General features: G+C 34.8%; 1 protein-coding gene across 2 annotated transcripts in view; it reads right to left on the minus strand.

Moving 5' to 3' along the window:
- Positions 1-1,036: 1,036 nt before the first annotated feature.
- LOC144055072 (plakophilin-4-like) overlaps positions 1,037-19,666 on the minus strand; it is a 37,935-nt gene continuing 19,305 nt past the window's right edge. Inside the window, exons 11-22 of one of the 2 annotated variants that reach the window (XM_077570728.1) lie at positions 17,746-17,959; positions 14,658-14,841; positions 12,736-12,853; positions 11,733-11,927; positions 11,459-11,635; positions 9,771-9,921; positions 8,612-8,804; positions 8,452-8,536; positions 4,543-4,660; positions 4,345-4,476; positions 4,156-4,229; positions 1,037-2,080 (exon numbers count right to left, since the gene is read on the minus strand). In XM_077570728.1, coding sequence (XP_077426854.1) covers positions 1,829-2,080; positions 4,156-4,229; positions 4,345-4,476; positions 4,543-4,660; positions 8,452-8,536; positions 8,612-8,804; positions 9,771-9,921; positions 11,459-11,635; positions 11,733-11,927; positions 12,736-12,853; positions 14,658-14,841; positions 17,746-17,959 — 1,893 coding nt within the window. In that variant the 3' untranslated portion in view covers positions 1,037-1,828. The remainder of the gene's footprint in view (positions 2,081-4,155; positions 4,230-4,344; positions 4,477-4,542; positions 4,661-8,451; positions 8,537-8,611; positions 8,805-9,770; positions 9,922-11,458; positions 11,636-11,732; positions 11,928-12,735; positions 12,854-14,657; positions 14,842-17,745; positions 17,960-19,666) is intronic. The other variant, XM_077570739.1, reaches the window with a different exon arrangement.

Genomic DNA, 19,666 nt, shown 5'->3' on the forward strand with positions numbered 1-19,666 from the left:
TTAACACTAGTACCCAGTGCTCCAGACTAACTTTTTTCTTATTTTTTTTAAATAGGAGCACAGTGGCCCTAACCTGACAATTTTGTAAGTAGAAATTTTACAGCACAAGCTCTAAATCGCCCTTCAAATTAAATATTCACTCATTTTTGCTCTATCACTGATAAATAGGCTGAATCGTGGAGCTTGTTAAGTTTCTCTGGGACTTCTCAGGCCATTTCTACTAGGGGTGTACCACAAACATTTTATTCTCATAAGAATCGCAATTCTCATTTAGTACGATTCAGAATAGATTTTAAATGTCCCAAAATTTATTTTATTTAAATTATTTTATACTGTCTTGCCTTTGTCTGTGTGTGCCTTTGTTTGGAGCGATGTTCATGTTGTACCCGGTTTGGCCACTGAGGGGCAGTGTGGTTCCACCCGGTCTAATACACTGTTAAGTTGTAGACACATTCGAGAGTAGAAAGAAAAAGTCACAATCAAGTTATTCCAATAAAAGTTTTTTTTTTTTTTAGGTATGGAGCCGTTCTTTTGAGTGATAAAAGTGTCGCGAGTAGCGCGCTATTTAACATTAGCGAGTCAGACTGGAGTCATTACAATTCCTTGCACATCTATAGATTGAAGCAAACAAATTTCAAATAATTTTGAAAAAAATAAATAAAAAATCGTGCTTAATCGAAAATCGAATCGCAGACACAAAAAAATCGGAATCGAATGGAATTGTGAGACATTCAAAGATTCCCACCCCTAATTTCTACAGTATATGACATCACCTTGAAATAGGTTTGCTAATAATGTAAACTTTATGACATGGAGACATTTACCTAAGCGTAAATGTCATTTGTAATCAATATAATCCTCATCATTATTGCGTCAGCATTAATGCATTTGTTGCTCCAGAAGTTTCTGAAGAACTTGTCTCAAACTGCAATCACCATGACGACCAAATGCTAAATGTTATGATGATAAATCAGTGGGCTTATTATGAAAATGTGTGTTTTGCTGTAACTACTGATTAATAATACTGTAAACCAAATACATACATCATTTCCAAGTTTATTTTTGTTTTATTTTTTATTATATCATTTTGTCACATTTTTTGCACTATTCATATACAGTATTTCCATTTGTAACATTGCACATAATCTTCATCAGCGGTTTTGGACAGAACAGACAGCTTTGTTCGCTTGCTCAGGTCACAGGTAAAATAATAAATAATTCATAAATAATATAAAAATCTTTCTCACATGGTCACATAGAAAGTTTTACAGATTGAATACAACAATTCAACATGACGCTTCCAACGTTGTATTTGTACAAATAGATATTTTTCCACATACTTTTAAGATATACTACTGCACTTTTTGGCCAACAGACATGAAAGCAATGAGTTCTCTTCTTGGCTCCCCAAGTTTGTGAGTTGGTTCTCTTCAAACCTGGGGCCGAAATCCTTGAAACCGTTTTGAGATGACCAAGTTTGTCACATCATGATGCCGTTGAATTGATACCTCATGGGTCACCCCCCCCCCCCCCCACCCCACTCGGACAATATTCACATTATGAGGCCAACACAACACAATGTCAGGCTAGACTTTTTAAGAGCGTCTTCCACGGAGCTCTTTGGACCCTAAACGACTTGAGAGAAATCATCTTTTTGGACATTAGTTGTTCATCAGCAAACTGCTGCCATTTTGCGTCACATTTTAGGACTAGTCTAAGGAACATGTGGTTGAATATTTTCTGATATTTCGAACCCTGACCCGTCAGCAATCTTGTGCGCCTTTCACCCATGGATGTTCACGGGCAAACAAACAATTTTATTTTTTTTTTACACCCAGGAGTCGGGGGAGCCGGTGAACTTGTTGGCCCTGTTTGAAGGCCTCCGCGTGGTGGAGTAGAAGTCCACGTAGTTGGTGTTGCTTTTGAATTGGAGCGGCTGACTGGTGTAGCCATCGGGGGAGGACGGCGTCAGGTGGACCGGATCGTCCTCGTACTGCTCCGCTCCGTAATCTTGCGGGGACGACAGGTACAGTCTGTTGTAGTTCTTCCTGTCCGGTTCGTCGTAGAATGGCTCCGGGTGCTGGGGGAGCAAGCGGTCACCAATTTGATTGATGTGGTCGCAAGTCAGAACAGAAGTTGTCTTAAGGCACTTTAGACGTCGAGCATGTCAACAACCGCACTCAACAAAATGGCGAGATAAAAGTACACTATAAAACCTGATACTGTAAAAATGAGGGGGAAAATGACGGCAGCAGTGATCCATTAAAGCACTGTAATTTTTTACAATACTGCATATGTGATTAAGAGTAATGTAAATTTGTATCCATTTAATTACTATATTTTATATCATTGATTACAGTATTTTACTGGATGACAACTTCCAGTAAAATACTATAATTTGTTTTTTAATATCTGTACGTTGACTATTATTCTTAATTTATTTTTAGTTAAAAAAATAAAAATAAATAAATAATAATTATAATAGTGTTTTTTGATTGTGGATGCAGAGACCACACTAATCCATTATTTATACAAAAAAAAATAATTATTGAATTGATGGAGTTTAACCGCCTTAAAATAATGTATAAAGCCCATCATAAAATCTTACCAGTTAATATACAAATTATTAATTTTATTTTAAAAAGGCAAAGTGAGCACAAAATAAGAGGAACAGACATTTTTTTGCAAACCTAAATACAGAACAAAACAAAAAGAAGGATGTATTTCAACTCAAGGTGTCAGTTTGTGGAACAATCTGGAATGTATAAATAAATCTTCTCAGTCTATTTGTATATTTTTTTTAAATGTATAAAAGCACAATTACTGTAAAAATGTATATAGCACAATGACATGCTGTTGAATTATTTTATAGAATTGTTACATTGAAAGCGCTGCTGTCATTCATTTTGTGTTGATTATTTATTTTTTTGTGTCAGATATAACAAGTTATTACTTATTTCTGCCCCTTTTCATTTCTTTTATTTTAACTCATTCACTGCCCTAAATTATTTTTAACTATTTCTATTAGTTTAACATTTCATTCCACTTTTGTTAACAAGAGTATGAAAACCTAGATTTTTTTTGGTACATTTAGAACAGATATAAAATTTGTAATTAATCGTGAGTTAACTAATAAAGTCATGCGATTAATTACGATTACAAATTTTAACCGACTGACGCTCCTAATTTTTAATAATCTTTTCTTTTAATCACGTCAGCCGATTAATACGTACAGTAAAAAAAAAATGCTAGGTTTTCATTACTGCTGTCAAAGTTAAAATGTTAACTAATTAATTAATCATAAAAAATGATCGCATTAATCATGTATTAACGCAGAATAATCACACTATAGATTTTGACCGCAGATGATCCTTTAGCTGACAGCGGATGTTACGTTTAAGGTAGCACAGGTTGTGTTTGAGCAATAAACATAACTACATGCATTAAAGTCAAACATCTAATAAATGTTTGCGTATGACATTCAAAATATTTGTTCATGTCAAATTATTAGGGTCAGTTTTTTCCCATTTTAAAATACGCAAGTAATTAATGCATTGGAAAAAGAGGACGAGAGTCTGCAGTGGATAAAAAATTGTTGAAGACGACCTCATAACATTAAATGTTAAAATAATTAACATACAACCAATGCTCTTCAAATTTGGCGGGCAAAAAATGTTGATTAAAAAAAGGCTTTTTAATTAAGCGATTAATCACGATTAATCAAAAGTCTGAGATGTGATTAAGCTGATTCAAAAAGTGGAAAAACTGTTAAACTAATAGAAATAGTTTAAATGAATTTTTGACGTCTATAGCCGTCAATGGCAGTGAATGTGTTAAAGAGTGAAATAAATATGAAGTGATTAATAAATAAATAATATTAATAATAATAAGAACAAACAAAAAATTGTATTCAAAACTTCAAAATAAAAGTCAATAATAAAAAAAAAAACCCTCCAAGTACATTTTTGGACTGATTCAAACCGTTCCAACTGCCAACTGTTTGGCTTATATTTAATAAATAAAAAAAACTTCTGAGCAAATTTCCGATGTGTGTATCAATCTGGTAGCCCTTCGCACTAATCAGTTGTCAAGAAGCCGTCAGCTTCAAAAAAAAAATGTTGCTGACCGACCGCTGCTGCAGGTAAACATTCTTACCTGGGCCCTTCTTAGCTCGTCTCCAGACTGTGAGCTGTACGTGCCGATGAAATATGCCGTTTTCTTGTCGGACCCTGAATAATCCCAAATACAAACTTGGTATGACCTCCCATGAAAACCATAGAGTGCTTGCAATTTCAAAACAGCATTGGCAAAAAAATCAGATGCAGTTCCCAAATTTCTACCCACCCGTGTACTGATGTTTGTGTAAACTGCTATCTCCGTAGTACGTGTCGAGTTGCATAGATGACTGCGCTCTGGGGTAGTTTGAGCTGTGCCTCCTGATCCCGAGCATCGCTGGCGAGGATGTAGCGCTCCCACCTGAGGAAGAACGCAACCATGTTGTGATCTTTGATGATTCCCTTCAGCCAGATGTGTTCCTCTCACCCGATTGGATGACGGGGGACATGCGAATGGGGCTGGTGGGAAGCGTCGGCTGCGAGCGGTAGCGGTCTCGCTCCAAAGTGGAGACCGGTGTGACGAAATGAGTGTAGTTCCATCCGTCCTGCGTAAACAGGTCGCACCCAAAGAGTGGAAGTCAGTTTCCATTTTGAAGCAACCAAGCAAGTCATGTCCTTTAGCAAATTGTCAAACATGATGAGTCATTACTTGCTGACTCCAACAAGGCCTTAAGACCAAAATTCAATAAAGATGTTCAATGTTAACTCATGCACTGCCATTGATGGCTATAGATGTCAAAAATTAATTTGAACCATTTCCATTAGTTTAACACCACCCCCCCACACACACATACACTTTTGTTAACAAGAGTATGAAAACCCAATTTTTTTTATTGTACATTTAGAGCAGACATAAAATTTGCGATTAATCGCGAGTTAACTATTGAAGTCATGCGATTAATTACAATTTTTTTTAAATTAATTGCCCGACGCCCCTAATTTTTTATAATCTTTTTTTTAATCATGTCAGGCAATTAATTTTTTTCATTGTAATTAATCGCATGACTTTAATAGCTAACTCGCGATTAATTGCAAATTTTATATCTGTTCTAAATGTACAATAAAAACCTTTTTTTTCTAGGTTTTCATTCTATTGTTAACAAAAGTGTCAATTTTTTTAAATAGAAAATAGAAATAGTTCAAATTAAATTTTGACTTCTATAGCCGTCCTAATTTTTTATAATCTTTTTTTTTAATCGTGTCAGGCGATTAATTTTTTTCCATTGTCATTAATCGCATGACTTTTTGACGTCTATAGCTGTCCTAATTTTTTATAATCTTTTTTTGTAAATCGTGTCAGGCAATAATTTTTTTTCATTGTAATTAATCGCATGACTTCAATAGTTAACTCGCGATTAATTGCAAATTTTATATCTGTTCTAAATGTACAATAAAAACCTTTTTTTCTAGGTTTTCATTCTATTAACAAAAGTGGAAAAAAATTTAAATCGAAAATAGAAATAGTTCAAATGAATTTTTGACGTCTATAGCCGTCCTATTTTTTTATAAAAAAAAAATTAAATCGTGTCAGGCAATTAATTTTTTTCATTGTAATTAATCGCATGACTTCAATAGTTAACTCGCGATTAATTGCAAATTTTATATCTGTTCTAAATGTACAATAAAAACCTTTTTTCTAGGTTTTCATACTATTGTTAACAAAAGTGGAAAAAATGTTAAATACAAAATAGAAATAGTTCAAATGAATTTTTGACGTCTATAGCCGTCCTAATTTTTTATAATCTTTTTTTTTTAATCGTGTCAGGCGATTAATTTTTTTCATTGTAATTAATCGCATGACTTTTTGACGTCTATAGCTGTCCTAATTTTTTATAATCTTTTTTTTAAATCGTGTCAGGCAATACATTTTTTTCATTGTAATTAATCGCATGACTTCAATAGTTAACTCGCGATTCATCGCAAATTTTATATCTGTTGTAAATATACAATAAAAACATTTTTTCTAGGTTTTCATTCTATTAACAAAAGTGGAATTTTTTTTAAAATAGAAAATAGAAATCATTCAAATAAATTTTTGACGTCTATAGCCGTCCTAATTTTTTATAATCTTTTTTTTTAAATCGTGTCAGGCAATTAATTTTTTTCATTGTAATTAATCGCATGACTTCAATAGTTAACTCGCGATTAATTGCAAATTTTATATCTGTTCTAAATGTACAATAAAAACCTTTTTTTCTAGGTTTTCATTCTATTAACAAAAGTGGAAAAAAATTTAAATCGAAAATAGAAATAGTTCAAATGAATTTTTGACGTCTATAGCCGTCCTATTTTTTTATAAAAAAAAATTTAAATCGTGTCAGGCAATTAATTTTTTTCATTGTAATTAATCGCATGACTTCAATAGTTAACTCGCGATTAATTGCAAATTTTATATCTGTTCTAAATGTACAATAAAAACCTTTTTTCTAGGTTTTCATACTATTGTTAACAAAAGTGGAAAAAATGTTAAATAGAAAATAGAAATAGTTCAAATGAATTTTTGACGTCTATAGCCGTCCTAATTTTTTATAATCTTTTTTTTTAATCGTGTCAGGCGATTAATTTTTTTCATTGTAATTAATCGCATGACTTTTTGACGTCTATAGCTGTCCTAATTTTTTAAATCGTGTCAGGCAATACATTTTTTTCATTGTAATTAATCGCATGACTTCAATAGTTAACTCGCGATTCATCGCAAATTTTATATCTGTTGTAAATATACAATAAAAACATTTTTTCTAGGTTTTCATTCTATTAACAAAAGTGGAATTTTTTTTAAAATAGAAAATAGAAATCATTCAAATAAATTTTTGACGTCTATAGCCGTCCTAATTTTTTATAATCTTTTTTTTTAAATCGTGTCAGGCAATTAATTTTTTTCATTGTAATTAATCGCATGACTTCAATAGTTAACTCGCGATTAATTGCAAATTTTATATCTGTTCTAAATGTACAATAAAAAACATTTTTTCTAGGTTTTCATTCTACTGTTAACAAAAGTGTAAAAAAATTTAAATAGAAAAGAGAAATAGTTCAAATGAATTTTTGACGTCTATAGCCGTCCTAATTTTTTATAATCTTTTTTTTAAATCGTGTCAGGCAATTAATTTTTTTCATTGTAATTAATTGCATGACTTCAATAGTTAACTCGCGATTCATCGCAAATTTTATATCTGTTGTAAATATACAATAAAAACTTTTTTTCTAGGTTTTCATTCTATTAACAAAAGTGGATTTTTTTTTTAAATAGAAAATAGAAATCATTCAAATAAATTTTTGACGTCTATAGCCGTCCTAATTTTTTATAATCTTTTTTTTTAAATCGTGTCAGGCAATTAATTTTTTTCATTGTAATTAATCGCATGACTTCAATAGTTAACTCGCGATTAATTGCAAATTTTATATCTGTTCTAAATGTACAATAAAAAACATTTTTTCTAGGTTTTCATTCTACTGTTAACAAAAGTGTAAAAAAATTTAAATAGAAAAGAGAAATAGTTCAAATGAATTTTTGACGTCTATAGCCGTCCTAATTTTTTATAATCTTTTTTTTAAATCGTGTCAGGCAATTAATTTTTTTCATTGTAATTAATCGCATGACTTCAATAGTTAACTCGCGATTCATCGCAAATTTTATATCTGTTGTAAATATACAATAAAAACATTTTTTCTAGGTTTTCATTCTATTAACAAAAGTGGATTTTTTTTTTTAAATAGAAAATAGAAATCATTCAAATAAATTTTTGACGTCTATAGCCGTCCTAATTTTTTATAATCTTTTTTTTTAAATCGTGTCGGCAATTAATTTTTTTCATTGTAATTAATCGCATGACTTCAATAGTTAACTCGCGATTAATTGCAAATTTTATATCTGTTCTAAATGTACAATAAAAAACATTTTTTCTAGGTTTTCATTCTACTGTTAACAAAAGTGTAAAAAAATTTAAATAGAAAAGAGAAATAGTTCAAATGAATTTTTGACGTCTAAAGCCGTCCTAATTTTTTATAATCTTTTTTTTTAAATCGTGTCAGGCAATTAATTTTTTTCATTGTAATTAATCGCATGACTTCAATAGTTAACTCGCGATTAATTGCAAATTTTATATCTGTTCTAAATGTACAATAAGTACAATAAAAACCTTTTTTTCTAGGTTTTCATTCTACTGTTAACAAAAGTGTAAAAATTTTTAAATAGAAAATAGAAATAGTTCAAATGAATTTTTGACGTCTATAGGCAATGGCATCGAATGAGTTAAGGATGAAATGGGGACGTCTCACAGGTGCCATATGTTGATATTAAGTGATGACACTTCTTTTTTTTGCACTCAAGCCTGACCTGTTTGTAGAGACTCCTCAGCTCTCTGTACTGCCACAGTGTGTTCAACACTTGAGCAGCTGCCTTCATAACTTTCATCGAGTACCTGCAACAGGACGACACACAATATCCCACGTTTTTGGTTGTCGGCTTTTACTTCCGCTCTCCTGCTGTCTCGCACCCTTTGCCTCGCCCTCTGCTGATATCCACCAGCTTCTCGATGCCGCCGCTGTCGGCCAGAGCCTTGGCGTTCTCCATGTTGCGGCTGGTGACCTCGTGCAGGGTGCAGCAGACGGACGCCACCGTGTCATCTGACAGCACCGACGGATTTCCTCCAGGCAGCCGGTTGATCAGATCTCGCATGGCGTACTTTCCTGAAGCAGGACATTGTGTTTTTTTTTCTCCTTTACCGTTTTATACCTCCATTAGTCAGCATTAGGGATGTAACGATTCACTCAAGCCCTTTTTAAATTTAATTAATTAATTTAAATAATTGTTGTCCTGATTTTCAATTCAATAAATTTTTTTTTACAAAATTACTCATCTGATAATCAGAAGAAGTTTTTATTTTAACATCTGCATTTTATAATTTTTACAAACATTAACATTTTGTAACTTTACATTAAAAAGAAAAAAAAACTCAAAAATGAACCAATAATTTTGACTGTTCAACTACATGTTTTGTCTTATCAATGTTTTGGAAATAAGGTTAATATCCTGCTCTCACAACGCATTCTCAGCTTTGTACAGTACACTATTTTCTTTCAAAAAGACTAACTAAACGGATGTCTGTTCAACAAATGTAACAATGAGGCCCTCTACTGGACTAATAAGACACTACATCAGCGACACGTACGGGCACAGGCAATAAACACACATATGATAAATTGCCTCATTAAATAAACAAGTAGCTCTTTACAAAACTTAACATTAAATTGATTACTTACAAAGATGTAAGCAAGTTTTTATTGGCGTCTAAAAATAACTCGCCGCTGCTAGGAACAATACAGGATATCCGCAAAACGTGTCCGCCCCCCAAAAAGGTCCGTCTAGAAACGATGAAAAACTGCGCAAGGCATAACAGTTAACATTGCGTTTTTACATCAATACATATTTTAAGCAGTTTACCTTTACATCGATATTAAATCGATTTTGGATGTATCGTTACATCCCTATTCAGCATGTGGCCCTTGTTAGAAAAAGTTTGTACTTAGTTAGTGATAATGCATAATAAGGATAATGCAAACAACACATCCCAGAGCTGTTTTGAGTTTATATCAGGTGTAAAAATGAACAATAATCGGAAAAAAGACAAAAATTCAATGTTGCTTTGCGTGTACCAATAAGCTCCTTGTTGCGCCCGTCAAGCGCCATGTTGCGGAGGGCGGTGGCGACGGAGCAGACGACGCGGTCGTTGTCCATCCTCAGCAGCTCCACCAGAATGGGCAAACCTTTCTCCTTGCGCACGGCGGCTCGGATGTAGGCCGAGAACTGCACATACGTACAAGACCGAGGGAATTACTCACACGCTTTTTTCTGACTCCAATTGTGCTTTTACAATCCTAACTACACTGTAATTGCACTTGTTTGTTTGTTTATTAAACATGTAAATCAGCAACATAAATACTGAAATTAAAATAAAAAGATTTATGAGAATTTTTTTTTTTTTTTTTTACATACATAATCGTTAGCTTACATGTTCAAAGGGGAGTACGGAGAGGTAAAAAAAAAAACGTATCGAGTCCTACCCCCTTACAAAAAAAACAAACAAACACAAACGTACTCATAAACAGCTGCGCTTATACGTGCATAGATATGCCAACAGTATTGTACATTTAGTTGATAACCTGATTTAAATATTATTGTTGTACTTGTCATTTTAAACACAACCAGTGATTCACAGCTTTTCAGGTTAATTCCAAAATTATTCCACAAATTTACACCTATAGTTGTAACACACCTTTGTTTAATATTTGTTCTTGATTAGATTTTTTTTAGACACTCATACCCCTCAAATCATAGTCACTTGTCAGGTTTCCATCCAAATGTTTCGAAATTTGTGTGCGAATTTTGTGAAAATGCGCAAAACGGACATGCGACTTATGCCCGTTTCCATCCGCTCTTCTTTGGCGAATATGCGCCGCGAGATGACGTTGTAGTGGCGGAACTTTGGGACAATGGGGAGTTCCAGGTGGGAATGTTAGTTTTGACGGACTGAACGGAAGTAGTTTGTCTTGTTGGCTTCCCTCCCGCATGTAAGTGGAGTGTGTCGTTACATTGAGAGCTGATGTTAATAAAGCCATCTAAATTTGCATTCATGTTTTTTTTTTTCTTTAATTAATTATAAAAATAAAAAATAAATTGTGTTTCTTCGTCTCCCCAAACATATCTTACTTTATCATCCGCCATTTGTTGTGACTACAAACGTGCGTGTGACGTAGCATCGGTCAAAACGTGCGACATATGTCCGGTCTTGTAGTCGCTTATTCCATCGGCAAAATGCGCATTTTCCTTTTTTCCGATACGCTTCCTTTTTTGTGTGCAAATTTCGAATTTCTGGCGTTTCCGTTCAGTTTCTTTTTCGCAATTCTTGAAAATTTGAATAAAAATAGGTGGATGGAAACCCACCTATGGACTATATGCCACGGAGGAGGCGGGACTTCCGAGTTTTCCCCCATCAACTTTGTTTCTGTTTCTGGTTTGCAACGTGTGGGCCACGTCCCAGTACTCGACGGGTGCGAGGCTGCAAGTGTGTAGTGTCTGTCTCAGTGTTTCAGATAGCCGATGAGCGTGAGCGCGCGATTCGGGGGCGCAGGGGTGGGGGGTGCGAGTGTTGGAACGCAGCCAGCAGTGGACGGAAACGGCGCTGATGTGTAAAACCCGGAAGTTGGATGTCCGTGGCATCTACCCCAGAGTCTCTGGTTTCAAACAGCTTCTGAATATCTGATTAGTGTACATGTTTAAAAATAGCTACTGAATGTGAATGATGTCAAGATGATGTAATTGCCATATTATATTATCGGGAGACCTTCCAGTTTCCTGCAGACAGATTTTGCAGCGAGCCGGCGGCCCCCTCCAGTGTGGCAGCATTCGAGCTCTCCGCCAGCAAGTTGAGATACGGCCTGACCACCATCGGATGCCACAACAGCTCGGCACCCCGCAGAGCCTGAGAAAAGCCCGGGATGGGCCCGATGCCGTCCCACTGCTCAGAGCACACGCACAGGAAAATACTTATTGTCCAGAAACATGTGACAAACTATGATCTATTTTTCTCTCCAAACTCTGTTGTTTTGTCAGCGTACTTTTTCATCCGGCCAGTCGGTCCTTTTCCTACCGCGCCTCCTCTTCCCCCAGCAGATGTAGTCCAACTCCTTGGCCGTGGAGGAGAATCCCAAGAGGGTGTCCAGCTCCTGGTTGCCGAGGAGACGAGAAGATGGCATCTCGACCTCCAGCCGGTAGGAGAGGTTCCTCAGCGTGCACACGCTGTTCTCCACAATCTGAGGAACGTTAAATAAACCCTTTTCATGTACTTGCAGGTTGAAGAAAAGTGAGTGACTACCGCTGAACTCAACTGAAACTGTCACAAAAACCGTTGGGGGTGTGAAGCCAGAAATACCCCAAAAGGTTTTATTTATTTTCTTGATTTCCTAAAAAAAAAAAAAAAAAAGGATCTAAATTAACTCATTCACTGCCATTGTCGACTATAGACGTCAAATTTAATTTTAACTATTTCTATTAGTTTAACATTTTCCCCCACTTTTGTTAACAAGAGTATGAAAACCTAGTTGTTGTTTTTTTATTGTATTAGAACAGATATAACATTTGTGATTAATCGTGAGTTAACTAGTGAAGTCATGCGATTAATTACGGTAAAAATTGTAATCACCTGAGGCCCCTAATTTTTAATAATCTTAAAAAAAAAAGAGAGAGAGAGAAAAGATTATTATTATTATTTTATTTTTTAAAGAAAAGATTATTAAAAGTGAGGGGTGATTAAAATTTGTAATCCTAATTAATCGCATGACTTCACTAGTTAACTCACGATTAATCACAAATTTTATATCTGTTCTAAATGTAACAACACATTTTTTTCTAGGTTTTCATACTAAAAAAAAGTTCAACTATTAGAAATTGTTCAATGGAAGTGTTAAACTAGGGGAATGTGTTATGGAGGATAATGGACGTTGTAAATAGTTGAACGGAGAAAATTGCAAGACTGCAGGTTACATCACGGTGACGCAGGTTTAGTTCAAGGCTTTCATTTCTTTTCGGCTTCAACTGAATGTGTCCGAGTGTGTGCGTCACCTTGCTGTCATAATCGGAGGTATTGACGCAGGCTTTCAGGATGTGAAGCAGTGAGTCTATCAAACCCTCACAGCAGCGCAGTTGACCCCTCGCCTCCTCCCCTGCAGAGCTCAAGTTCCTGACACACAGATGCACACAATAAAAAAATACGTCACAGGCGACAGTTTTTTACCATTACTTCATCTTATATTTCTACTTTTCCATCCTTTTGACTGTTTAACTTTTAGAAATAATAATACTAATACCAATACTATTTATAAGATAATCACAACTAGAACAGTTTATTTTCTTTAATTCAATTAATTTTTTGGTTTTTTTCTGTTTATTTACAAGGATTTTTAAAGAGATACTTGACTCATTGAGACATTTTTTTCAGTATTAAAAAAATAGTATTTTATTCTAATTTGCTAACTTTATTATTTTTCATGTAAAATGAATACCTTTAAAAACACTTATTTTCCACCTGTGCTGAAAAAAATACTGTAGGTAACGACCAATCACAGCTCACCTGTTTTCTGTTTTTGCTCAGCAAACTGAGCCATGATTGGTCGTTACCTGTTCCGGGAAAACGGGTTGATGTCATCTTCAGGCGACAGCAAGTAGAAAAATTTGTTTTTAAAGGTATTAATTGTTCATTCAAAAATAATTAATTTATCATATTAATTATAGACACAATATTATCTTCCTTCTGTTGAAAATGTCTCAATGAGTCAAGTACAGTATTTTAAACTCGTATCATGCCATGAGATGCAATGTGCGACTTCCCCCACACGGGGGCTTCAAAACTGCCTGGATACAGTAAAAGAATGAAAAGCATGTCCTCCAATAGCAACATTGAGCCACTGCAAACATCAAGTTGACATGGCCATGACACCGCAGTGCTGCAGTGCTCGGCTCCCACAATGCATTAGCATCAAGGCACCGCTTTACTCATTCTACATTTGGATGATACATGATTCCAACCAGTGTTCATTTTGACAAGAAATTTTCATTTAGTTTTAGTTATGGTCTTTTGACTCAAATTCATTCAAGTTTTAGTCATAATTTAGTCATCGGATTGCATTCTAGTTTTAATCCAATTTTAGTCAACGAAAAAAAAGAAAAATTTTAGTCGAGTCATTTGACAGTTTAGTCGATATTTTCCTTCAGCATACATTTCAACTTTTATACAGAAAATTATAACACACCTATTTGTAACTGTAGTTTAACACGCAAGACGAGTCTTCTATTTTTTCCCCCATTTTAAATTACTCAAGTAATTCACAGATTAAAAATTAGAGGAGGATGAGAGTGGACAGTGGATCAAAAAGTGTTGAAGACATCCTCGTAATATTAAATGTCAAAAGAATAAAAGATTAATCAAAATTTTAAGGTGTGATTAATCAGATTTAAAAAAGTTATCATTTGACAGCTCTACATTTAATACAACATTGTCTTTATTAATTGTTTCAATGAAACATGTTAAACCAACAATAATATAACTTAGTTTCCACCTAAATAAATCAAGTGAATAATTGCTTGAGCTTAATCTTACAGCTGCACAATCAATGTAAACATGTTTGAACGTTAAATAAAGTGCAGTGAACTTTCTGATCGGATTGTGTGAATTTTCGTCACTGTTGTCATTTTTGTTTTAGTCATTGACAAAAATTTCCATCAATTTTAGTTATCGTCTCAATGAATGACTTCTATTTTAGTTATTGTTTAATTTTTGTCAGAATTTTTTTTCCCGTGGCTAAAAATATGATGAAACATTTTTGTCGACAAAATGATCACCGATTCCAACAGTTAACACTCAGGCCTTGCTACAACCCTCTCAGCTGTAATCAAACCTTCAATTTATAGTTGGAGTGCTTAATGTGCATATTGTAAAACCCACAGGTTGTGATTCACTGGACTTGTAGCGAGTGTCTGCGTCTCACCTCAGACAGCCGGTGGTGTTTCGCAGCAGTAGGGAGGATTGGAACTTGATCTTGTGTTGATCGCGGTGTGACAGGCTACTCCAGCCCGAGTGGGGGATGACCACCGTGTTGGTCAGCGTAGTCAGGGCGTCGCGAATGATGGTCATCTTCACTGCGTCGCAGGACGAGAGGTTCCACAGGACCCCTGCACAAGTCCAAGTCACAGCACAAAGTCGTTTCAAGGCACTTCACACAAGTCAAGAACACCGATACCCCTTATGAAAAATAAGGGCGACAGCCTCTCAATGCATGAAACTGTTCCCATGGCATAACTACAACATTTCCTTTTCCATTAATTAACTCATTCACTGCCATCGACGCCTCATTTTAAATATTTCTATTAGTTTAACTTTTTTTTTTCACTTTTGTTAACTAAAGTGTGAAAACCTAGAACATTTTTTTATTGCACAGATATAAAATTTGATGTCTTCTTCTCAATCTGTATGAAGACTTTTTTGTAAACTCATTCACTGCCATTAATTGCAAAAATTTATTTGAACTATTTCTATTAGTTATTTTTTTCCCCCCTACTTTTGTTAACAAGAGTATGAAAACCTAGAAAAAAATGTATTGTATATTTAGAACAGATATAAAATCATGAGTTAACTAGTGAAGTCATGCGATTAATTACAATTAAAACATTTAATCACCTGACGCCCCTAATTTTCAATTTTTTTTTTATATAATCCTGAGTTAACTAGTGAAGTCATACGATTAATTACAATTTAAAATTTTAAATACCCGATGCCCCTAATTTTTAATCTTTTTTTTATTGAGTCAGGCGATTACTTTTTTTTAATTGTAATTAATCACATCAACTTCAATAATGAACTCACAATTAATCAATAATTTTATATCTGTTCTAAATGTAAAATATTTTTTTCCAATTTTTAATAAACTTCTCTCTTTTTATTATCGTGAGTTAACTAGTGAAGTCATGCAATTAATTACAGTTAAAAAATGTAGTCACCTGACGCCCCTAATTTTTAATATATATTTTTTATAATCGGGAGTTAACTAGTGAAGTCATGCGATTAATTACAATTAAAACATTTAATCACCTAACGCCCCTAATTTTTAATTATCTTTTTAATATAATCCTGAGTTAACTAGTGAAGTCATGCAATTAATTACAATTTAAAATTTTAAATACCTGATGCCCCTAATTTTTAATAATCTTTTTTTTTTGAGTCAGGTGATTACTTTTTTAAAATTGTAATTAATCACATCGACTTCAATAATTAACTCACAATTAATCAATAATTTTATATCTGTTCTAAATGTAAAATATTTTTTTCCAATTTTTAATAAACTTCTCTCTTTTTATTATCGTGAGTTAACTAGTGAAGTCATGCAATTAATTAGTTAAAAAATGTAGTCACCTGACGCCCCTAATTTTTAATATATATTTTTTATAATCGTGAGTTAACTAGTGAAGTCATGCGATTAATTACAATTTTAAAAAAATGAATAGCTGACATCCACAATTTTTAATAATCTTCTCTTTTTTTTTATCGTGAGTTAACTAGTAAAGTCAAGCGATTAATTACAATTAAAAAAAATTAATCACCTGACGATCCTATTTTTTTTAAACTAATCTTTTCTTCTTTAAAAGAAAAAGATTTTAAAAAGAAAAGATTATTAAAAATTAGGGGCATCAGGCGATTAAAATTTGGCGCATGACTTCACGAGTAAACTCATGATTTTATATCTGTTCTAAATATACAACACATTTGTTCCTAGGTTTGCATACTCTTGTTTACAAAAGTGGGAAAAATGTTAAACTAATAGAAATAGTTAAAATGAATTTTTGACATCAATAGCTGTCAATGGCAGTGAATCAGTTCCAAAAAAAAAGTCTTCATACAAATTTAAAAGAAGACATCGCAATTAAAAGCAGCGTAGTCCTGCAATGGCAGAATATGCTGTTAAGTAGTCCCTCATTCATTATGGCTGTTAATTCCAGAGCCCCCCGTCATAGACAAATGTCCACAAATTTACGACCAGATACTGTATTTCTTTCATTACTTACATATTTTTAAAGCTCTATGCTTTTGTCCACTAGGGGGTGCCATATTCAGTCACTTGTCTGTATGTGTCTATACTTGAACACCTGATGAGTGATTCCAATTCTAACTAGTGGTAGTAACTGCGATTGGCTGGCAACCGGTTCAGGGTGTACCTTGTCTACTGCCCGAAGCCAGCTGGGATAGGCTCCAGCACCCCCTAAATCTGCAAACTTTGGTCAAGTCAGGCTGTGGCCAGTGATTATGGCTGAGTTTCTACATTGTCTCAAAACATGCTGAGGAATTTTTTTCTGTCTTTTTAAACAGTGCTGAGAATCACTGGGAGAGTGAGAGCCATCTGGTGTATCCTGGTATTAAACAGTATGTGCGGCGTGGCTGCAGAGCTGTCACTAGCATCCTGTTTCAACAACACTTTATCTTGCATCCATCCTGATATGCACTCAGTCCAAACATAGCATCGCCACCCACAAAACAGCTGATAAACACACATTGAGGCACTGCCAGTCTGGACATTGCACCGCTCCTCAGCCAGTCTACATCACAGAGTTGTCTTCAGAATTTCTTTTTTTTTTTTACAGAGCAAGCAAATGTACTGAGAAATGGGGTTACCAGATGGCTCGTTTAGATTTAGATTAATGGAAATAATGTGAAAAATCATGGGGCAAGTTCCTCAAGTAATATTTGAAGAACTGGCAGTGAAATATTTGACAGCTTTCCCTTGCCAGTGGTTCGCCATTTACCATTTGAGCAGTGTTGCAAAATTGCCGCCTGTCAAGATTTTTTTCTGTCCTTGACTGCAGTCCAGCGCTAATTTTGAGAAGCTTGATGGTTGTCACACTACTCCAACGCATACGATAATCTCCGCCATCCATCTCACAAAAGTACAACTTCTTGACAAACCAAGCATCAGAAGGTCTGCTACGACCTCCACTGATGAAAACACAAAACTCCTAGAGCAGGCATTTCTAGATAGGTCAAACGCTTCCAACGTATTGATAAAGCCATTGAGGGTCCACACATACCGGTCACCAGCTCACGAACTTCATTGTCCGTCGTCTTCCTGAGGAGGCGCAACAGTGCGGGCACGCCGCCGCAGTTCCTCAGCGCCACCTTGTTGTTGTCTGTAGCTTTCCCATACACAAGATTCCTCAAAGCCCCACAGGCGCTCTTCTGCACTTCATCCGCCTTGTTGTCCAGCAGATCCACCAGGTGCTGGATCCCTCCTAGGTGGCACACCTGTGGAAAGACCAAGGACCAATTAAGTAAGTCACATAAACGAGGAGACATTCACTCAAGAGACAGACTCTAGATGTGAGAGTAGGACACATGCAATTCAGAAGTAAGCATTGAACCGGCAAGTGTGGGCAATGAAGTCCTTCTACTTTCTTGTGCTTTTTCCGATGATGTCTCTCAGCTGAATCAACTGCCTTTAATTTTATGGAGCTTTGTGAGCCTGTGGTCTGAATTCTGAAAACACATTTCTCAGAGAGTGGAATGAATTCTTGCACTTTGCTGTGAAGGCACCAAATGTTAGGCCACGTTTGAAAACAGTCAGCTCACTTGACACGTGGCCATCAGATGCATGTATACAGTGCAATGACTGGAAGTCACATGACCATATCAATGATGTTTTTCTTACTTTTATTTTTGTTTAAAAAAAATTTTTTTTTTTAAATCTACCTTAGTGGCTAAAACAACCAGATTCAAACAAATATTTAAAAATATATAAAAGGCACAATGATAATACTGTATATTGGAATGGGGTGGGGGAGCTGTCCATAAATTTTTCCCCATCACGCGGATACTGAATATTCACACAATTTTTACACTTTTGCTAGTTAGCTGTACTAACACATTCACAATCTGGTTCAAAAAAACAGTCAGCATTGTCTTTCACTTTGTCTTTTCAATTAACTCATTCACTCCCAGCCATTTTTACTGAAGCAACTCCCTTCGCTCCCGGCCGTTTTACTGGATTTTGACTGATTTTGCAAGGCCCACAGAATATTGTTTTCTATTGCTAAAAAACATAGAACCTACTAAAAGAAAGATTAGATTCTCTTCTTTTATCAGGAAAAAAAAGTATATTTATATCTGTTTCCGTTCTGCAGCAATTCACATTAGAATATGGGTAAGTTTCATTAGTATTCACAAATCTGTTTAGAACTCTGGGAAATCTGCTTGTTTGCAACATGGCACTGGTTGATCTCTTATAGTCTGCTGCCACCTGCTGGCCCTTTTTTGTAATAACTACAATTGCTTCACCTGTTCTCTGCAGTTCAGAGGCTGCATCTCTAGCATAAAAAAAACGTCTTTGGGACACTTAAAACATTTAAAATATAACTTATGTATATGTTTTTGGGAGCAAATGAGTTAAACGCGTAACCGACATGAAGCTTAGTTATTGTTTGATCAGCTATCGGTTAGCTAAACTGTGACGTTAGCATAGCTTAGCTGGCTGATTTACAGTTGAAAGATAAAGTTATCTGTCAATTGCTGTATGTCTTGCAAAGCTTCAGCATTTGAATCTATCTCTTTGGAACTCCCTCCATGATACTTGCTTACTACACTTTCAAAGACGAAACAAATGCTTCAATGTTGTGTCAAATATAATCAGGCAAGACTTGTCAGATGATTCAAGTCTAGGATCGCTACAGTTTTGCTGAAAATCAAATATAGGACTACAGTAAATTATCACCAGTAACTATTTATAGCAAATTTAATCGCTAGTCAATGTGGTGGCTGTATTATTACTTTAGCTAATGCTAAATGCTATCTTGATTAACAGTTCAACGGCTGTAAACAAACCAATGCACTTATTGTTATCCAACCTTTTGGGGTCTGACAGGCAGTAGGACTACATTTCCCATGAAGTCTTGGAAGCAGGAAGTAGTTCTCGAATTGAAATCATTCAATAAAGTGTATTGGGGGGGAAAAAAGTGG

Source organism: Vanacampus margaritifer, chromosome 1 (genome assembly GCF_051991255.1).
Source record: "Vanacampus margaritifer isolate UIUO_Vmar chromosome 1, RoL_Vmar_1.0, whole genome shotgun sequence".
NCBI classification, from domain to species: Eukaryota; Metazoa; Chordata; class Actinopteri; order Syngnathiformes; family Syngnathidae; genus Vanacampus; species Vanacampus margaritifer.